The sequence below is a fragment of the Danio rerio genome, chromosome 22 (assembly GCF_052040795.2).
Source record: "Danio rerio strain M-AB ecotype USA chromosome 22, GRCz13ab, whole genome shotgun sequence".
Lineage (NCBI taxonomy): Eukaryota > Metazoa > Chordata > Actinopteri > Cypriniformes > Danionidae > Danio > Danio rerio.
The window spans coordinates 42,126,835-42,148,242 of record NC_141042.1 but is presented as its reverse complement, the minus strand read 5'-3'; the positions used below and the strand labels follow the sequence as shown (position 1 = coordinate 42,148,242).

At 36.5% G+C, this 21,408-nt stretch overlaps 3 protein-coding genes across 21 annotated transcripts; 2 read left to right on the top strand and 1 right to left on the bottom strand.

Moving 5' to 3' along the window:
- The first annotated feature begins 344 nt into the window (after window positions 1-344).
- On the top strand, window positions 345-5,179 carry rbbp9 (retinoblastoma binding protein 9). The gene is given in 5 exon segments (NM_001042748.2): window positions 345-666; window positions 2,172-2,214; window positions 2,301-2,406; window positions 4,025-4,110; window positions 4,347-5,179. Coding segments are annotated over 5 exon segments (555 nt in total). The 5' UTR covers window positions 345-570; the 3' UTR covers window positions 4,571-5,179.
- On the bottom strand, window positions 1,099-16,755 carry sirt7 (sirtuin 7). 19 transcript variants are annotated; one of them, XR_015522353.1, is made up of 14 exons: window positions 16,269-16,755; window positions 14,195-14,332; window positions 12,444-12,548; window positions 11,828-11,898; window positions 11,626-11,698; window positions 9,954-10,052; window positions 8,365-8,601; window positions 7,877-7,957; window positions 7,656-7,762; window positions 6,109-6,322; window positions 2,293-2,409; window positions 2,109-2,211; window positions 1,445-2,031; window positions 1,099-1,277 (listed from the first exon to the last, which is right to left on the bottom strand). XR_015522353.1 is itself a non-coding variant. In XM_087304755.1 (10 exons), the coding sequence occupies exons 1-10, from the start codon at window positions 16,278-16,280 to the stop codon at window positions 6,121-6,123; spliced, it is 1,125 nt and encodes a 374-aa protein (XP_087160881.1). In that variant the 5' UTR covers window positions 16,281-16,755; the 3' UTR covers window positions 4,647-6,120. The 19 variants fall into 19 exon arrangements, 4 of the variants coding, with proteins under 4 accessions (XP_087160881.1, XP_087160880.1, XP_087160883.1 ...); XR_015522348.1 differs by having other exon boundaries at window positions 2,109-2,229; window positions 16,639-16,755; XR_015522349.1 differs by having other exon boundaries at window positions 16,639-16,755.
- Window positions 16,756-17,023: 268 nt separating this feature from the next.
- On the top strand, window positions 17,024-21,224 carry ncbp2 (nuclear cap binding protein subunit 2). The gene is given in 4 exon segments (NM_173249.1): window positions 17,024-17,158; window positions 19,348-19,529; window positions 20,456-20,594; window positions 20,979-21,224. Coding segments are annotated over 4 exon segments (468 nt in total). The 5' UTR covers window positions 17,024-17,083; the 3' UTR covers window positions 21,051-21,224.
- Window positions 21,225-21,408: the final 184 nt, after the last annotated feature.

Genomic DNA, 21,408 nt, shown 5'->3' with positions numbered 1-21,408 from the left:
TCGGTCGGATGGGAGAGGTTTGCCGATGACAGATCACCCGGGGCGGCAGTGGGTGAGTGCAGTCCTGTCCTACTGAAACCCACAGCAGCTCACATGGAAAATCCCCGCTCAATATTCATGCATGAAAATGCCAATACAGATGCTTACAGCGTCACAGGATTTATGTTGCTGATATTATCTAAAGGTATATCAGACCTTTTATTAAATGCATTCTTTTCATAAGATGCAGTAAAGTTATGAATATTATTATTAGCAACTGTGAAAATATTTTACAAAAAAAAAAAAAAAGCGAGAGATCACGTGTTCAGCCATTTCCCCATCTGACCTCGCATTTAACGATGATTAATGTATACAGCAGACCCAGATGCTGTCTGTTCAATGTAAACGCCTCGTTTAAAATAACTTCAGCTCGTAGTCTGCAGTTGACAAAAAGTCGGAGAAGTTAAAACTCAGAGCAAGATGGCGGACTGACCTCCAGGAGGCGCTGCGCTGCGGAATATCGCTCCACATGCCGTCTGGGGTGTTTCCGTGTATGAGTTTTTGAGTAAGGAGCTGGATTTTTCTGTTAAAATGCCTCTGAAGAGAGTTGTGATTGTGCCTGGGAACGGCGCAGGGGATGTTGAGCGTAGCAACTGGTACGGATGGGCCAACAAACGAATAAATGAGGTACGATCAGGTCACCGAGAGAATGCAATAACACAGACACGTGTCATCTATAACGAGGTGAAGCTTTTATTCGCACATTCAGACTTTCTCCTTAATAATATAATTTCATAAAAGTATTATTGGCAAACTCTAAATAGGGAAATCATATTAGCAGCTATTGATTATTAAAGTACAGCATTGATGACAGTCAAATAAACAGTGTTGATGTTGTGTTGAAGTCATCATTGCGTGCTAACTCTGATCGAATATTCACAGTAGCATGATAAACGATATAGAGACTGCTAAATGAGCCAATGTGCGAATATAAACCAACTCTACCTCTGTGTCCTCTATTATAACATCTACACAGACAGTTTCACCTGACCTGACCCTGTTCATCTGAAGCCTGATCATATTTAATAATCGATCAGTTTATTGAAACTTTGCAAAATGTAAAATAACACAAGTGCTGCATGTTTTTATTGATTGATTGAACATAAAACTATAAACAGGAATAAACAGCTGTCTCAACTGTCTCGCACTGATGTGGTTACTCATCTAACAATACGAATACAGAGTGAGATCTTGTAAATTTATCACATCCTTTAAAGCACAGGTGTCAAACTCAGTTCCTGGAGGGCCGCAAGTCTGGCCAGTTTAGTTCCAACCCTAATTAAACACACCTGATCAAACTAATTGAGTCCTTCAGGCTTGTTTGAAACCTACAGGTAAGTGTGTTGGAGCAGGGTTGGAACTAAACTGTGCAGGGCTTCGGCCCTCCAGGAATTGAGTTTGACACCCCTGCCCTAAATGAAGTACATATAAATGCATGTAGCTGGCAATTCAGAAGATATATGAATGTAAAATGTACTAATATTCCTCAAAAGACTTCCTACGATTTATGGGTTTGGGAAAATTGTTCCAAAGCCAGGTAAAAATGACTGTAAAGGTTCTGGAAATAAACATTCCCTATCCTAAATCTAACTATCACATATAGTGAAGTACTCACTAAGATCATGATCTGATGTAAAACATTGATTAAATAAATCTAAATTGGGGCGATGCAGTGGTGCAGTAGGTAGTGCTGTGGCCTCAAGGCAACAAGAAGGTTGCTGGTTTGCGCCTCGGCTGGGTCAGTAGGTGTTTCTATGTGGAGTTTGCATGCTGTCCCCGGGTTCACATCAGTTTCCTCCGGGTGCTCCGGTTTCCCCACAGTCCAAACACATGTGCTATAGGGGAACTGGGTAGACTAAATTGTCCGTAGTGTATGAGTGTGTTTCCCAGAGATGGGTTGCAGCTGGAAGGGCATCTGCTGTGTAAAACATGTGCTGGATAAGTTGGTGGTTCACTCCGCTGGGGCGACCCCGGATTAATAAAGGGACTAAGCTGAAAAGAAACTGCCGGTTAGCATTCCTCGAAATATTACTGTATTACTACAAAATAAAAGGCACTGTTGTGTTTACCTCATCACCAAACACAGCTATACCAACAAGCACATCATTTAAAACACTTTATCTTTTCTCCAGATTCCAGATCTGTCTTGTGCACTGAAGAACATGCCGGATCCTGGTAGTACAAGACAATCTGACATGACTACATTAGATGAGATGTAAATCATATATATCTGGCATAACATAATATATTTACCCTGACAGTAACGGCCAGAGAGAGCGTCTGGCTGCCGTTCATGGAGAAGGATCTGAAATGTGATGAAGAAACGCTCATCATCGGACACAGTTCAGGAGCGGCCGCAGCCATGAGGTACTGAAGAACACCATAGAGAAATCATGAATATTATAGATGAGCCACAGTGAGATATGAAGAATAGGGCTGCACAATATATACTTTCATCATCGATATCGCAATGTGTGAATACACAATCGTCTCATCGCAGGACCTGCAATGTGGAGTCGAGACTGTACTGTTGACCAGGTACAGCAGTTCAGAACACATCGATGGAGTTTAACCATAATAAAGAGAAATGATTTGATCAACTGCTCGTGTTTTTAAGGCCTGCGTAAACATTTTAAGTGAGTTTAGCATTCAGGCTCAAGGAAATATTAAGTTTGTAGCTTTAACAAAGATTAATCATATTGAATATTTGCTCAATGAGGATTGTTTGTTTATTATATTTTATACAAAATAATTTCAGTCAATCTAAAATTACTGATTTTAAAATTACTGATAAAAAACTGATTAAGTTATCGCAATATAAGTCGCATTTATAAATGTATGTTTTCCAATATTGTGCAGCCCTATTGAAGATCACGTGTCCAGGTCTGTCACTGTATTTCTGATCATTTCCCCATGTGAATACGCATTTAATGAAGATTAAAGTGAGGATAATTTAGGGCTGGGCGATATTGCAAAAACTATTATCCAATATTCACATTCCATATCATTTAGTATTGATAATTATTGAATATTTTTTATCAATCCATTTAGGAATATTATGATTTTTTTTTTCTTTAACCACTTTATTTTAATTGACCAACATTACTAAATAGTTTTAATAGCCGAAGACCAAAATATTTAAGCAATAATATCTGCTCTCTTTATAATAAAAGAAATGTAAGTGGTAAAGAGACTCTTAAACCTGATCAATAAAATGCTACAAAGTGTGTGCAATGGTAAAGTGTACTTTAAACTTTAAAGTGTGAATAATAATAATGCAGTAAACCTCAAACTCTAAACAACACAAATGAGGATCATCAGATCTGAGCTGTCAAGTGAAAGAACCAACATCATTATTCAAGTATGTATTGTAATATTACAAGTTGTCAAGATGCTAGTGGCTGGGATGCACAAGAAAAGAAACCAAAAACACTCTGGCAACATCCTCGCAGCATTCGGGAAAGTTCAGATGTTTTTGAACTAGGTGTGCCTGGAAAATGCTCCCATGTGTGCGTCGTGCAAGTCACGTCCCTCCATTGGAAATAACAAACTAAGCCGATAGCATCTGGATGCAGCCTTTATGATGCAAGCACTCAGCGGTGCAATGTCAGACACAATGCACTCAAGCCAGTGACGTCACTGTGAGGGGTGGGGCCTATTAAAAAGCATTGGATGCAGCTCAGATTGCACTGCACCAGCGCTGCATGCAGACCCCTCTCAACTAAGCACACACTAAGCTTATTGGCATTGCTTCCAGGGCACGCGCTCAGCAGCCACATTTGAATAAAACACTAGCGCTTCATACCTAACTTTTCTTTTTGACAATAGTGTTGGGTCGATAAATACAGATTTGATCGGCCGAATCTGATCTAGTTGCAGTTTTCACATTTAAAAGCATCCTTGAAAATAACTTGCAGTTGATAGTTGGAGAATTGCTGCATGTGTCGTGTCTTCACACTGATCGCTTGCTGTTTGTGGGCTTCAGGTATGCAGAAACACACAAGGTTTTTGCCATTATTCTGGTGGGCGCCTACACATCACATCTGGGAGATGAGAATGAGCGTGAGAGCGGTGAGTTCATCATTAGCTAGGTTTCTTCCATGTATTTTTAAGTGCATATTTAAATATTGCTGCATGTTAAATAACCACGGGTCATGTAATTACTGGAATATCACGACATTAAAAATGTTTATTCCAGATGATGAAAGTCAGGTGAGTTTTATATGTAGTTAATTTTTTTCATCGTGTTGTTTCACATCTGTTAATCGTTTTCACGTGATGCTCTGTTCTCTGCCTTCTATGCGCAGGATATTTCAGCCGACCATGGGAATGGGAAAAGATACGAGCAAATGTGGAGTACATCCTTCAGTTCGGCTCTACAGACGACCCGTTTTTGCCCTGGGACGAGCAACAGGAAGTTGCTGATGGACTGAAGACAGATTTACATAAGTACTCGGACCGCGGACATTTCCAGAACACAGCCTTCCCAGAGCTCATCGATGCAGTAAACAAGCTGAAAACCAACAGCTAAACATCAACCCTGTTTAAAAGGTCTGTTTTGGGCGCCAGATGAATCTTTTGATACAAGAAGTGAAGGAAACTTACAATTGTGTAATACAAATCTTTAATTTTCAGCACAAGTAGATCTTCAAATACAGTAGTGTGTAGAAATCAAAACATCTGCACTCAAATGGCCATGATGGGACAAAATACACAACGTCAGATTACTGCAACAGCTTAAATCAATGAGCACATCTGAGCGAGCATCATCCTCAGTCCACACATGAGTGGTCAAACTTTACAATGAGCTTTCATTAGTTTAATGTGTTCACTAACATGACTTATGAACAGTGTTTGTAGAAGCATAGCTCAACGTCTAAATGCATGCTGGGTAGCGTTAGTTAATGCACCATGAGTTCACAAACTGTATGAACATGAACAAATGCTGTAATAAACTGTGTGTTGTGCATGGTTTACTGTTTTAGTAAATGCATTAACTAATGCAACCTTACTGTAAAGTCTAATGACATGCCTTACACATGAAAGTTAGCAGGTGAATTGTGGTTATAGCACCATTTGTTGAAGGTCAATAAAAAGGTTTCATTGATGTATACACACTCTCTGATTGATCATTTAATAGTGGACTGAAATAAAGCGTTTCTAATCACTCAATCCGGTAATACTGACTTTATGTAAACCATTATATTCTGAAGTGCAATCTAAAAATGAACACCTCATTTATCCATCTATATGTTGTTCCAGCATGCGTTGCTGAAATTTAGCATAACACCCATGCTATTCTGCATAAAAATAATGACATTTGCAATGTTACTCTGTCGTTTGTATGCATTTTGCATTGTTTTTTCAGGGTTTGGAACCACATATGGCCGAGTAAATAACACTCGTCTTTTTTAGATGAACTAATAAATAGCATCAGCAACAAATGTGAGCGTGTTCTCATAAACCCGCTGTCATAAAAACATATATTGCTTATTTAATAAACCTGAGAATGGAAGTAAAGTGCACTCAGCAAAACCAAACCATCGTGTAAACCAGTCTACACCACAAAACAATGAGTTTTTATCTTGTTTTTAGTCAAAACATCTCCTTAAAATCCTTAATTAAGAAGCATGTTCTAGACAAGTCTTGTTTTGGGAAATAATACATTCAAGTTCAGTGAGATTTCACTGAAAACAAGCACAACAGCAAGATAAACCTATATCAATGCAAATCTATTATATTATACCTTGTTTTAAGGGAAAAGTCAATTGAAATATTTCTGAAAACAAGACTAAGTGTTTCACTCATCGTGAAGATTCTTCTTGATTTCAGAATTGTTGGATATTTGGGCAAGAAACAAGATAAAAACTCATAAGAAAAGCTTATTTTTCAGTGTAAGCCTTTGATTTTTCCACTGCAGAGGTTTTATTCTTCTGCCAGTGGTTTAAAAACCCTTCAGAAAACCAGTAATCAATAGGTTTTTTTTAACCTGTAAACGTGACGCACCCTGAACACAAGTCTAAACCAAGCCAAAGTGTGTGTTTGAGCAGCTGTGTGGGTGACGTATACCTAACATGAACTCTAGGAACTCTTCTTTTTCCGTCTTCCTTTGGAGTAACCTCTTCCAAACCAGCCGCCCTGAACCGCTGGCCCTTCGCCCTGTGGCGGTGCTGACTGCGAAACCTCCTCTAAAGCAGAAGGTGGCGCTATCTCTTTACGAGAGTGACTCTTCTGCTCTTGCGGACTGAGGGGTTTAGCCAGGCTAAAGATGGGGTCCTGCAATCTGGAATAAAGAATAAAATACAGGCAATATTAATAAAACGAGTAAACATTTGAAGACCTACAAATTAATCTAATATTAACAGCCTTTTCTTTAAACATGACCATCACTGGGGCTTAAGCAGCTCAAACCAAAACCTATACATTCTTAGAAAAAAGCCAAGTTAGTGTAAAACACCATCAGTGGAAGGCAGAATTATTAGGCCTACTGTCAAATTCTGGTTCTCAATATATATATATATATATATATATTTACACATACAGTTGACGTCAGAAGTATTCGCCCCCCTTTGAATTGTTATTTCTTTCCCCAATTTCTCAGATGTTTCTCCAACACATCTCTGATCATAACAGTGTTAATAACTCATCTCTAATAACTGATTTATTTCCTCTTTGTCATGATGACAGTAAATAATTTTAGACTAGATATTCTTCAAGACACTTCTATACAGCTTAAAGTGACATGTAAAGGCTTCACTAGGGTAATTAGGGTAACTAGGCAGGTTAGGGTAATTAGGCAAGTTATTGTATAACGATGGCGAATAATTAAGGCAAATAAGACTTCAACTGTATATATATAAATAATTATTTTATAGTATTATTTTATTTAGGGGGCGCTGTGCCCCAGTAGAGCTATATGCCACAGCCCTTGATTAAGAAGGGACCCTGCAGACAGCCTGTATGAACTGTCGGTCATCATGGCAAAACACAAAAGAAATGAATTATTAGAAACGAGTTATTTAAACTATTATGTTTAAAAAATGTGTGAAATAAACCTTTCTCTACATTAAACAGCACTCGGGCTAATAATTTGCCTTCAACTCTACATGAGAAGCAAAATAAATGCAAGTAAAGCATCTACTTTAATACATCATGAACTTGAGAAGAGATGTCACAACATGGGTGAAAAAACATTCAACAGGCGCACATATTAATGCAAGAATTAACCGATTCATACTGTAAAATGTATAAAACAAAACATTAGTAAACAAAATGTAATTAATTAAATAGTTATAGCTGACATAGGTTAAGCATGAGCGTTAAATATAAAGATTAATGAGTATTGCAGTCATTTAATAAGTGATTAAACAATTTAACCTGATTTTAAATTTAACCAAATAAACCTTTTTTTTAGTTGCATAAACTATTTTATTTAGTTAAATTAAATATATAAATCACTAAATTATATAAATAAATAAATCACAAAATAGTATTTTCGTAGGTCAAATTGATCGGTCAGTATTTTTATTTTGCTCAGAATAAATAATAATAATTCACAATAGACAATATTAATAACCATCACAGCTCGATCCATATTATATTTGACGTGGCCTTGCCTGCTGTAAACGGGAACTGCTAAAGCCAGCTCCTCCATCAACAGAGCCATCACAGCGTCACACTTCCCGTGAATCTTCAGAGTGGCCAAGTTATCTTTTGGTGTCCACTAAAGGAGGAGAACACAGCAAGCGGTCAGTTTACGACGTCAAGCACAAGTGTTCAGTGTGTGGAAAACAGACGGATCAACAGATTATGAGCGGTTTTGTGATGGAAATATTACCTGTAGATTGACAATGTACAGCTTTGGTCTTTTGCTTGCAGGTCTATTCATGCACCACAAGCAGGAGTACTTCTTCAACACCTGATGGACAAATGTGATCAGCATTATTAGTGTGCAGCTGTCTCATATATAGTGTCAACATCTAAAGTGGATCCCTTTTTTTACCAAATCAGTGACATCATTTATGAATTTGGCATTTAAAGAATTAAAATCCTGTGATTTTCAAAAAGATTTAGTAGTTTGGATTAGGTCTGAGATTGATTGACAGATTTATGCAATAAAAACTGAATAAAATATGAATCTGATGCATTTTACAGCAGTTTAATTCAGTGGATGTTTGCATCCTGAACATAACAAAAGGGAAAAGAAATTATTCCGTAAGCTGAATCACAGAAAAAGTTAAGACCAAATTAATGTAAACGACCCAACAGTACATAACGCTCTGCTGTCCTGCATTTGGCAACCCAAAACTCTAGTCATATCCTCACCTTCAGACTGGAGCCTAAGCAGAGGATGAGGTCAGCCTGTTGTGCGGCCTCTGCTGCCCCCTTCCAGTTGAGCGGCTGCTCCAAGGTGCCACGTTCTCCAAAATGCACGATGGTGTCTCTGAGCTCAGCTCGACAGTGGGGACACGAGCGGCCCGTCCCGTGCCGATGCAGAGCCGTGCGCTCAGTCACGTCAAACAGTCGGATAAACTCTCGTGGAGGAGAACAGGAATCGCAGACCTGTGAGACACATGATACAGGGGCTTACATTTAATACTACAGGATCAAACTCTACATAAACACCTCGAGGAAAGCACAAGATCTTAAGCAATAATGACACACAATTTGTTCTCGCTTCCTAGAGATGGGTTGCGGCTGGAAGGGCATCCGCCACGTAAAAACGTGCTGGATAAATTGGCGGTTCATTCCGCTGTGGCGACCCCACATTAATAAAGGAGCTAAGCCCAAAAGAAAATGAATGAATGAATTTGTTCTTGGTTGTTATGATGATCAGATCACTTAACTGAAAATCTATTATATACAACAGAGATATCACTTTATAACTGCGGGTTATATAGTATGACTGCTGTAATGTCCAGCATATACTCAACATCCTTAACTCTTTCTGATATTCCTGTGTATTTATTTATTTAAGTGTGCGAAACACAACAATCAGTAAGAGGCAAACACATAAAGAGCAATGGAAACATAATGTCAATAAAAATAAATAACATTAACAACAATCAGAATATTGAAATAGTATTTAGTATTCATAGTCATAATGATTAATATTAATAATAATGATTGATGTAATGACAATATTAATCTGAAGAAAAACTCTCGTTTAGATTGTGATGTAATAACGTGCACCTTTTATAAAGCTGCTTTGGAATGATCATTACTGTGAAATCACTACATAAATAAACTTGAGTTACATTACTGGAGCAGGACAAAACATCCAATTCATGCAGGATATACAGTCAGAATTATTCACCCCCCTCTGATTTGATTTCTTGTTTAAATATTCTCCAGATGATGTTGAACAGATTGAGGAAATGTTCACAGTGTGTCTGATAATGTTTGTTCTTCTGGAGAAAGTCTGATTTGTTTTATTTGGGCTAGAATAAAAGCAGTTTTTAATAGTTTAAACAGCATTTTAAGCTCAATATTATTCGCCCCTTTAAGCTATATTTGTTTTGGATAGTCTACAGAACAAACCATCGTTATACAATAACTTGCCTAATTACCCTAACCTGCCTAGTTACCCTAATTACCCTAGTGAAGCCTTTACATGTCACTTTAAGCTGTATAGAAGTGTCTTGAAGAATATCTAGTCTAATATTATTTACTGTCATCATGACAAAGAGGAAATAAATCAGTTATTAGAGATGAGTTATTAACACTGTTATGATCAGACATGTGCTGGAGAAATCTGCTCTCCGCTACACAGACATTGAGGAATAAAATAAACAGGGGGTGAATAATTCTGCCTTCAGCTGTATGTTAAGATCTTGGTGCTCTACTTTTAGGACTTCAGATATCATTGTTTCTGCACAATCTATGACTGGTTTACAATGGTAACCTGTGCAGACCTCAATGAACATGTTTCCGTGGAGTTCAGAGAGAGCGTGTCTGGGAAGACCACTGCGCAGATGAAGACCGTCACAGTTCTGTGAGACCACATGCTGAACCTGCAAACACAACAGAAGTCTAGCCAGGTGTATTTGTACAACACTCTTCACATTAAAAACATTTCAGTACGGCTTAGGTCAGGGGTGTCCAAGCTCAGTCCTGGAGGGCCGGTGTCCTGCAGAGTTTAGTCCAGCTTGCTTCAACACACCTGCAAGGATGTTTCTAGAAAGCCTAGTAAGAGCTTGATTAGCCAGCCCAGGTGTGTCTGATTAGGGTTGGAACTCAATTTTGCAGGACGCCGACCCTCCAGGACAGAGTTTGGACATGCCTGCCTTAAGAGGAAACAAGATATTCATCAACATGCTCAAATCAGATGGAAAACAAGGCCTTTGTGTTTCACTACAAATCCTCAGTATATGATCAGTGTTTAACAGGCTGACCAAGTGCTCAGTTAGTAGTAATGGTTATTATCCCTTGAAAAAAGTTATATGCTTGTAAAACCTTTTTAAATGGTTTAGTAAATGAAAAAAAACATTTTAAAAACAAGACTGGAAAAATATACCTTTAAAGTTACCTTGAATTATTTTAATAAACCCTTGTTGAATAAAAGTATTTTAAATCAGCTATTTTAGATTTATAATATTTCAGAATATAGATTTTATTGCTTTTTCTATTTAATAAAAGCAGTTTTGTGTGTGTTTTAACTGGTGAGCATAAATTTAGATATATTGTATTTGCATACAGCTGAAGTCAGAATTATTCGCCCCCAATTTCTGCTTAACGGAGAGCAGATTTCTCCAGCACATGTCTAATCATAACAGTGTTAATAACTCATCTCTAATAACTGATTTATTTCCTCTTTGTCATGATGACAGTAAATAATATTAGACTAGATATTCTTCAAGACACTTCTATACAGCTTAAAGTGACATGTAAAGGCTTCACTAGGGTAATTAGGGTAACTAGGCAGGTTAGGGTAATTAGGCAAGTTATTGTATAACGATGGTTTGTTCTGTAGACTATCCAAAACAAATATAGCTTAAAGGGGCGAATAATATTGAGCTTAAAATGCTGTTTAAACTATTAAAAACTGCTTTTATTCTAGCCCAAATAAAACAAATCAGACTTTCTCCAGAAGAACAAACATTATCAGACACACTGTGAACATTTCCTCAATCTGTTCAACACCATTTGGGGAATATTTAATAAAGAAAACAAAATTCAAGGGGGGGGGGGGGGGGGGGGGGTGAATAATTCTCAGCTGTATATTGTTTTGCTTGAGCGTACTGTACACACACACACACACATTCAGTAAGATAGATCTACATGTATGTGTTCATCATATTCCTGGATGATAACACAGTTCATGTTTTTTGAATGCATGTATGTGTGTGCAAGTATTCAGATTAAACATGTCTCATGCAAAGCGCACATGTCTCAGCTAAAAACAAAAGTAAAAGAAGAAATAAGTGTAAGTGACGAATGATGTGTGTGGTAATGATGTGGGAATATAATAAGCTTGTGCTTCATCCCGCTCCATGTGTTAAGGAATCATGTATGATATTTCTGTTTAAATTAATAAATCAAATCAAAGTTATTCACAGTCCACATAAATGATGTGCAGTTCCTCACCATCTTCATTTTGTGCAGCATCCAGATGCTCATGTGTGTGAGGGTCGGCTCAGCCTGACTCAGATCGGATGTACTGATGGTTACAAAAGCACACAGACAGATGTGAACATGTGGCACCAAACACATCCATCTGGAGGAAAAAACATCTAAAAATGAAGAAGCCATGATTCACACAGGCCACAGCGTAGCGGCGGATCCTCACCTCACAGACCGGCCCTTCTGCAGCTGAGTCCACACTCCATTGGGCCCTCGATAGTCTGGGATGGAGGCGGCCTGAAAAACACACAATAAAGCACAAACTTACAGACTATGATGCAGCTGCGTATTCAACAGAACCAACACAGACATAGACCTGCTGTTCCATAAGCAGTTAATAATTAGTGCTGCATGGCTATCAAATGCTCATTTTGACCTCCAAATTATTCTTTCTTTCTCATTTGAGATGTAACCCAGGGGGTTTGTAAATTAACATTTTGGGATTGCATACTGAATTGTCAATAAACTATTTATCAGAGCTATTTATTATGTTATACATCTGCTGTTAAAAATAGCCTAGATCACTGTCTGCCATTAAAATCTAGCATAGACAATCGTCTGCTATTGAACACAGGTCCCGAGTGCCGTATCTGGATACCAACCTATCCTCTTTTGGAATCAACAGAGGAAAAGTGACACTCACACAGGTTTGGAACAACGTGAGGGTGAGTAAATACTAATAGTGAGTAAGTTTTGAATTTAGGCTTAGACTATCCCTTTTAGGATGTTCTTCAGCACATTACAATCCATCTAAAAAGCTTTGAGCTGAATGCGAGACGTACCGTACTGATTCCTGCTCCGGTGTAAATGACCAGATGTTTGGCCCGCTGGACTGCCTCTGCCAGCTGCTTCACTTTAGTCTTCAAGTTCTCAGCATCATCAAACACCTGCGAGCATCCCAAAATGATTAGTGTACTCCTGTCAAATTTAAATGCTTGTACCTATTTTTCAAGATATTAGTAATGAGTTTAAAGCGCAATATAAAGACTTCACTAGGTTATGAATAATTAGTCGAGTTATTAGATGCCAGTGTTCTGTTGTGTAGATAATTCAAAACATCATACATTTCTTAGGATGACTAATAATATTGGCCTTAAACATTGTAAAAAGATAAATATATATATATTTAGAATAAAAATATATTTAAAATAAATATATCACAGCTTTTATTCCAGTCAGACTAAAATAAAGACGACTTTCTCTGGAAGAAAAAACATAGACATACTGTGACAATGCCTTCTGTCTGTTTAACAGCATTTGGGAAATATTTGGAAAACAAATAAAAATCCCCCATGCGGGCTTACAACTTTGACTTCAACTGTTTAGCATCCAAAGATCAATAGATTAAATCCGCCTGCACACACAGCATATCCCATATAGCACTTCATCATCCTATAAAGACACAAAAGCTTTGGTTTTGTTTAGGTTTTATTTAATTTAGTACTGAATAAATGACTAAATGCAGTGTAAATGTAATTTAAATAACTGTAATGGACAAAAAATTTAGTCATTTCAATATATATATATATATATATACTACCGGTCAAAAGTATGGGGTCAGTAGAATTTTTAAATGTAGCTTATAATTTAATTTAATAATTTATTCCAGGAATTTTAAAGGTATATTTTCAGCTTCATTACTCCAGTCTTCAGAGGCACATGATCCTTCAGAAATCACTCTAATATTAATAGTTATTATTGCTATTATTATTATTATTATTATTATTATTATTAATTGTGACAATAATAAAAGCAATAATGACTGGAGTAATATTTTTATTTGAAACTAAATGCATTAAGAAAGCAGTTATTTAAAATTTAAATAAATATTTACAATTTATTTTACATTTAATAAATGCCGCCTTGATAAACAGAATAACTTCAGAACAGAAAAAAAAACTGACCCCAAACTTACGGTAGTGTGTGTGTGTGTGTGTGTGTGTGTGTGTGTGTGTGTGTGTGTGTGTGTATAAACCACCAAAGTGGTAAGATTTAATAAGGTTGTAAAAGGTAATAAGTTTGTATTATTTACTGCATTTACTAACATGTACAAAGATTGAGCAATACATTTGCTACAGCGTTTTTTCATGTTACACAACATTAGTTAATGAAAATTCAGTTGTGGATTTGTTAGTTCACATTAACTAATGTTGACAAACACAAATGTGGATGTCTATAATGCATGAGTACATGGTTGAGTTATGAATAATAAATGTTGTACAAATATTGTTCATAAGTTCATGTTAGTAAATACATTAACAAGCATTACCTAATGAAACCAAGACTTTTTATAACTAAAACTAATAAAACAAAAGTGCAAAAATAAAAGTGAAATGAACAGTGCTTCATGGCTTTCTGGGGAGTCTGACGGTATTCAAATACATAAATTAAACAATCAAACGTAAAATAACATGCTCTTTATTATATGAATAATTTATTCAGCAATATTTAATCATATATTTTAATGTTAAACTATTGTAGACACACATATTATAATATAATGTTCAGCGTTAGTTTACAGCACACTCTGTACCTCCTCTTGTTTCCTCTTGAGCAGGTGTCTGCGGTTCTGTCGTCGGCTCAGCTCCTGCACGGTGTCCTGATGCGCCTGCAGCATCGACCGCTCCTCCTCTGTCCACTCAGACTCACACTTCTGGAGGATCTTCGAGATCTGGAACAATCAGTTTGTTCTTATTTTTAATTTTTACAAGTTTGGTCCTCCATAGATATTATTATCTCAAGACAGACTACTGTAAAGCTGCTGAAATTAAATATAGGAGCCATGTTATAAAGGGTCTAATGGTAAAATTCACATTGTATTAGTCACATACACAGTCATGCATCATATGACATGCAGGGAAATGCTTACAGGACATATGACCAGTACTGTACATTATCTGTCCATCAAAATACAAATACAGTGAATAAAAAGTGTTTCATCCCAAAAATGTCTAAAATGGGCTTGATTTCTGTTATTCTGATTTTTGTTGTTTATTAAAAACACTTTAGAAATTTACTAACCCTGTTCTTGTCCTCATCCCAAATAAACCTACAGAATTAATAGATTTGTTATGCTGAAAACTGCTATTTAGAATAAAATAGTTGTTATTTAGTTATTTAGTTGTTATGATTCCCTTCAACTGAAATTATAAATAACCTTTATACAAATTTATAACACAATTAAATGTACAATTGTCCTGTGTTTCGGTCAGTCCTGTTTGCATTCAATTTAACATAACATGTGTGGACGGCAACACAGTGGCGCAGTAGGTAGTGCTGTCACCTCACAGCAAGAAAGCCACTGGTTTGAGTCTCAGCTGGGTTAGTTGGTGTTTCTGTGTGGAGTTTGCATGTTCTCCCCGTGTTGGCGTGGGTTTCCTCCGGGTGCTCCGGTTTCCCCCACAGTCCAAACACATGCGCTATAGGGGAACTGGGTAGGTTAAATTGGCCTCAGTGTATGAGTGTGTATGGGTGTTTCCCAGAGATGGGTTGCAGCTGGAAGGGCATCCGCTGTGTAAAACATATGCTGGATAAGTTGGCGGTTCATTCTGCTGTGGCGACCCCTGATTAATAAAAGGACTAACAGAAAATGGATGAATAAAATGTGTGCAATACACCTCCTAAGCTCTGGTACCGGTCCGTAAAGTCATTTACTCCAGAATTCTTTCAATTTTAAAGGTTTGTACTGGCCCAATACACCCATTAGTGGTTCCGTTCTCTCGTCAGTTTGAATAACTTTTGCATAGATTATGGTAGAAACCTCTCGACAAGTCAAAATCAGGGCTAAAATCCTGCAGTCTGAACTCGGCATTACTCAACCACTCATGACCTTAAACATAAGGACAACAATAACAGAAATAATAATAATAAAAATAATAATAATAAGAAGAAGAAGAATAGAAATTATGAGAAGTAGAGGTTATGCAACAGAAAATAAAAGCAAATATAAAATATTTGAAGACTTTAGATATAGAGTATGTGGCTGTAGAAAAGGGCACAAGTATAAACATGTAGAGGAGCTATCATTATCATTATATTCTGTACAAACAGAAACAGAAGTGTTTCAAACAAAGTGCCCGGTGCACAGAGGAGGAGGAGTGTGACCTAAACACCTCCATTATAAATATAATCAAACCCATTCCATAGAGCTAAAGTTGCTTTTATATTCAGATATTCAGACCTTCTCTTTAATAATATCATGTCAGGAAAGTGTTGTTTGCAAATTCTAAAGAAGGAAACCACATTAGCAGCTATTGATGATCACAGTACAGCATTGATCAGTCTACTAGATAGTGTTCATGTTGTTTAAAGTCACACTGGCAGGTTAATTCAGACCAGATACTCAAAGTGCCGTGGTCAACAATATAGGGAGTGTGTCACACATTGTCACTGAATGAATGTGTGAAGATCAAATCACCTTAATAATAGTGAAACCACATTAGCAGCTATTGATGATCACAGTACAGCATTGATCAGTCTACTAGATAGTGTTCATGTTGCTTTCAAGTCACACCGGCATGCTAATACTGACTGAATATTCAAGGAAACATGGTAAACAATATAGAGACTTCTTAATGGACGAATGTGCGAATATAAACCAACTCTACCTCAGTACCCATTCAGTCTTCTGTGGTGGTCTCCTGTTGTTTTGTTTTGTTTGTTTATTTCAGCAGGATGAATTTCAAATATGGGTTATTTTCTAACAACTGGTCCTTTAACCCTCATAAAGAGATATTGAACCAATTATGAGGGCAAATCCCTATTTAGCACAGTAAACCGCGTCTTTACAGGTTGTACAGTCTGCCTCATCTGTACAGTGCATCAGCTTCCCTACTGTAATTACGCTAGTGATAGATCCTGTGGTTACCATGGGAATGAGGGGCAACGGCTGATTAGCACCGGCTGTATGGCTTTCATTGTGTACCACATCGCAGATTCAGTTCATATGAATATGTATTATTTTTAATGTTTTCATACCGTCTTCATAGTCTGCCGTTGTTTCTCTCGCTGGATTATTTTGGCCTTTTCTTGCTCTTTTCTCTCTGCTCGAGCAGAAACGCCGCTGTTTATCCGCACGTCCATGTTGGATATCGCTGATGACGTCACAGACCGCGGTCTTATCGCGAGGAAAAGCGGGAGACAAACGAGAAGAAGAAATGTAAAGTCAAATAATAGAGGGAAATATTTGTTTATTTGTCTCTTCGCACAACTGTTTTGCTCAATGAATTGTTGCTTAAATTATTTAAGTAGTAGGCAAAGGTAATCAACAATGTCGTATCCTTAGCTGCTCTCAACAGTAGGTGGCGGTAAAGCAGTGTGAGCCATGCACATATGAAGAAGAAGAGCGCTTTCCGCTTTGTGTGTCGTGCTGATTTAAACGCGTCCAGCTTCACTTTTCCTCAATTAATTTGCTTTTTTCACAATGTCCATAAAGTTAAATGCTCTTTTCAGCGACTCCTATGTTGATGTGAGCCAATACAGGGATCAGCATTTTAAGGTGAGTGTAAAATGCGCGATGTTTAATTGTGTTCAGCTGTTTTCTTTGTATTTTTAATGTCTTCCTCCTTAGTTTAATCGCATTATTTGTTTGTTTATTTGTTTTTGCAGGTAAACAAATATGTTAATGTTATTGTTGAAATTGATTTACTGTTTATATTTCTACCACATGCTTTATCTAAGGGTTTGTTTATGGCTGAGAGCAGAAACACTGAGCTGTACTTTAGTCTAATAATAAGTTATGTCATTGGTATGCTTTGGATATGCCACTTTGCTTAACACCACAAGGTTTTACCTATTTTATCAGCAAAATGTTTGTAATAAAGTCTATTTAAATGCGATATGATCACTAATGTGTTTATCCATTGTAATGAGTACAGGTCTGAATGAGTGTAATTGTAGATTTTCATTAATTGATCTTTTTTTTAAACCTATGAAGATTTCAATCATATTTGCCTTTTTATTATTATTTTTATTTACTTATTTATTTTATTATTATTATTTTGTTTCATTATTATTATAAACATTATTATCATTGTTACACTTACAGTTCCTTGAAAAAGACGAGTGAATTAAATAGCACAATTGTGATTTATATTTGCAGCAGTGTTTGCACATACACTACCACACTAAAGTTAGGAATCTGCAAGATTTAAAGTTTTTTTTTGGAAAGATGAATCTTAGTATTAGACCGTACGTTCTTATGTCCACAAACTTTATAACCAAAAACATTTCCCCCAAACTTTTACTTACAACCAATTCATGATATCATCTGATGCATTTTAAAACATTCTAATACGCCAAATTGCTGCAAAAGAGACATATTATTATTGATATCATTAATATTATTATTATTATTAATACTATCATTATTATTATCGTCATTATCATCATTATTATTATTATTATCATGATTATTGTTGTTATCATATTATTATTATTGTTATTATATTACTATCATCATCATCATTATTATTTACATTATTATCATCATTATTATTATTAATATCATCTTAATTATCATTAATATAAATGTTATTGTTATTATTTTCATCATCATTATTATTATTATTATTTTCATTATTATTATTATTATTATTAGTGATTATCATCATTATAATTAATATTAATATTATTATTATCATCATCACTATTATCATTATTATTATAATTATTAATATTATTATTATTATTAAAATTATTATTATTATTATCATCATTATTATTAATATCATTATCATGATTATTATTTTTCATTAATATTATTATTGTTATTATTATTATCATTATTATTACTTTTATCATCATTATTATTATATTATTATTATTAGGGCTGCCCAATATATTGTTTGATATCGCAATATTTGCATTGGCAATAGTCAGATCTCAAGATATGCATTGTTGAGTTTGGATTATAGATGACCAGAAACCACAAAACACATGAGATTAGTGCAGACATGGAAACACAATAGAGTAGAACATGTATCGTCTGCATGTGTTTTTAAGGCCTGCGACTGCGTGAGCATTTCAGTAGAGCATAAAGAAGTTTAATAAAGATGCATTTCATGGAAATATTTATATGATGAAGACTGCAATGTTAATTTACATTTGATTATTCAATTACTGCAGCTGAAAACAGCTACTCTCTCCTGAAAACTGTAACGTGTGGTTTATTTCTTTTTAATATTTGCTCCTTTGTGTTTATTTATGACTGTATTTTGTTCATTATGTGTATAATAAATGACATTCAAATACGTTTCTATTTCACTGCCCGTTAAAATCATTCCAATCAATCTAAATGAAAGACTTTCCAAACGCTGTTATTTAAGTCATCTGCTGAAATTATATTAATATCGCAGAGGAGAAAAAATAACACAATGTCAAGTTTTCTCAATATCATGCAGCTCATGAACAGAATTAAAAAAATAATAATTATAAATATTAGAATTATTATTTAACAAAATATTATTCAAAAATTTGCAGCTCTCTCTTTATTTCTATATATATATCTCCTATGTCATGTGATCAACATGCCTTTGCTGAATAAACTTTTTTTATTATTATTATTAGGAATAACATGTAAAAATAAGAATAAAGATAATTTAAGAGTAGTTCTGCAAGACAGAAGTAGATTTCACTCGTGAATAAAACACACACATAATAAAATGCATGATCTGGTCTCGTTGTCAGGGCAACCGTTACGAGCAGGAGAAGCTCCTCAAACAGAGCGCCACGCTGTATGTAGGAAACCTGTCCTTCTACACCACAGAGGAGCAGGTGCACGAGCTCTTCGCCAAGTGTGGAGACGTCAAGAGGATCATTATCGGCCTCGACAAAATCAAGAAGACTGCGTGCGGCTTCTGCTTCGTCGAGTATCCTTCTAATTAGAGCTGCAGCATAGATCCTGTTAGCGTTGACGTTGCGCTGTGAGCATCCACAATGGATAGATTTCAGTCAGGTGACCTGAGCGGAGACCTGGGGTCTGTTCCATAAACCAAGCTTAGAGAAAAAGCCAGGCTTATGTTGGTAAGTCAGGTTCATTAATGGCGGATTCGGGTTCATTAATCAAACAAACTCAGTTACTCAGGCAGCTTGACGGATGGATGGATGGACGGATGGATAGATAGATGGGCAGATAGATAGATGGATGGATGGATGGATGGATGAATGGATAAACGAGTAGATGGATGGACAGACAGACGGACGGATGGATGGATGGATGGACAGGCAGATAGATAGACAGACAGACGGACGGACGGATGGATGGACGGACGGACGGACAGACAGATAGATAGTTAAATGGATGGATGGATGGATAGATAGACAGACAGATGGGTAGATGGATGGATGGATGGACGGACAGACAGACAGACAGACAGATAGATAGACAGACAGACAGACAGACAGACAGACAGACAGACAGATAGACAGACAGACAGACAGACAGACAGACAGATAGATAGACAGACAGACAGACAGACAGACAGATAGATAGATAGATAGATAGACAGACGGATAGATAGACAGACAGACAGACAGACAGACAGATAGACAGACAGACAGACAGACAGATAGATAGATAGACAGACGGATAGATAGACAGACAGACAGACAGACAGACAGATAGATAGACAGACGGATAGATAGACAGACAGACAGACAGACAGACAGACAGACAGATAGATAGATAGATAGATAGACAGACAGATAGATAGATTACTGATATAATAGCAGCTTATGAAATATGGTTGTGGCGACACTCTGTGTTGTCGTGAGTTCGTTAACTGCTGTACTGCAGATATTACACTCGTGCGGACGCTGAGAACGCCATGAGGTTTGTCAACGGCACGCGTCTGGACGACCGCATCATCAGAACAGACTGGGACGCAGGCTTCAAAGAGGGCCGACAGTACGGACGGGGGAAATCTGGTGGTCAGGTAAAGCACGTTCTCATTAACACAATCATTTATTCATATCCACCTTCACTATCATGTAAACGTGATGCAGCTGTGTGTAATGTCCAAGCATTTTGGTGTCTGCTGCCATTATTATGAACAGAAGCTGTTATTTATCTACACATGATATTGTGCAGGTAAAATATATGATAAATGCTTGATATTGTGAAGTGATATTGCATTTTTTAAAATTATAATCATATATAATGTAATGTAATGTTTGTTTTTTAGTGTTTCCGAGGATCACAGAATTACTGGAAATATAAAAAAAAGAAAATAAACTCAAAGGGGGGAATAATTCTGACTTCAGCTGTGTATATAGATATATATATATGGTGTTTCATGATCCTTCTCTCTGTGTTTCAGGTCAGAGATGAATACAGGCAGGACTATGATCCCGCCAGAGGGGGTTATGGGAAGATGGTGCAGAAATCTTGAACATCCCTTTCGTCATTTTCCTTTTCTTTTTTTTTAATCTTTTAAAATATTTCCACGTTATGAATGAATCTGGCAGATTACGGCTGTTTTCTGAATGTACATATCGGAGTTTGCTTTAGGAATCGCTCAAGTTCTTCTGGTCCAGCATGATGAGTTTAATAAATTGTGTTTTGTAAAGTGTATCTCGTGTTTTTTCTGCATTGCTGTTAGAAATCAACAGAGCTGGTTCTGTTTTTACAAACACACAGTCTTATTTAGCGCTGTGTGAAGAGGCTCAGGGCAGCTCTAGAGCTGTTCAAATATCGAAAGACGGAAGTGTTCAACGCTGGAGCAAACTAAAGCAGGGTTACAAGTCAAA

Excerpts from the sequence above, each read along its gene's own strand:
- sirt7 (XM_087304754.1), bottom strand. The coding sequence starts at position 16,743 with ATGGACGTGCGGATAAACAGCGGCGTTTCTGCTCGAGCAGAGAGAAAA. Across the intron at positions 12,549-14,194 it reads TCAAGAGGAAACAAGAGGAG|GTGTTTGATGATGCTGAGAA; the intron begins GTACAGAGTGTG and ends GGATGCTCGCAG. Across the intron at positions 10,053-11,625 it reads TGCTGCACAAAATGAAGATG|GTTCAGCATGTGGTCTCACA; the intron begins GTGAGGAACTGC and ends TTGTGTTTGCAG.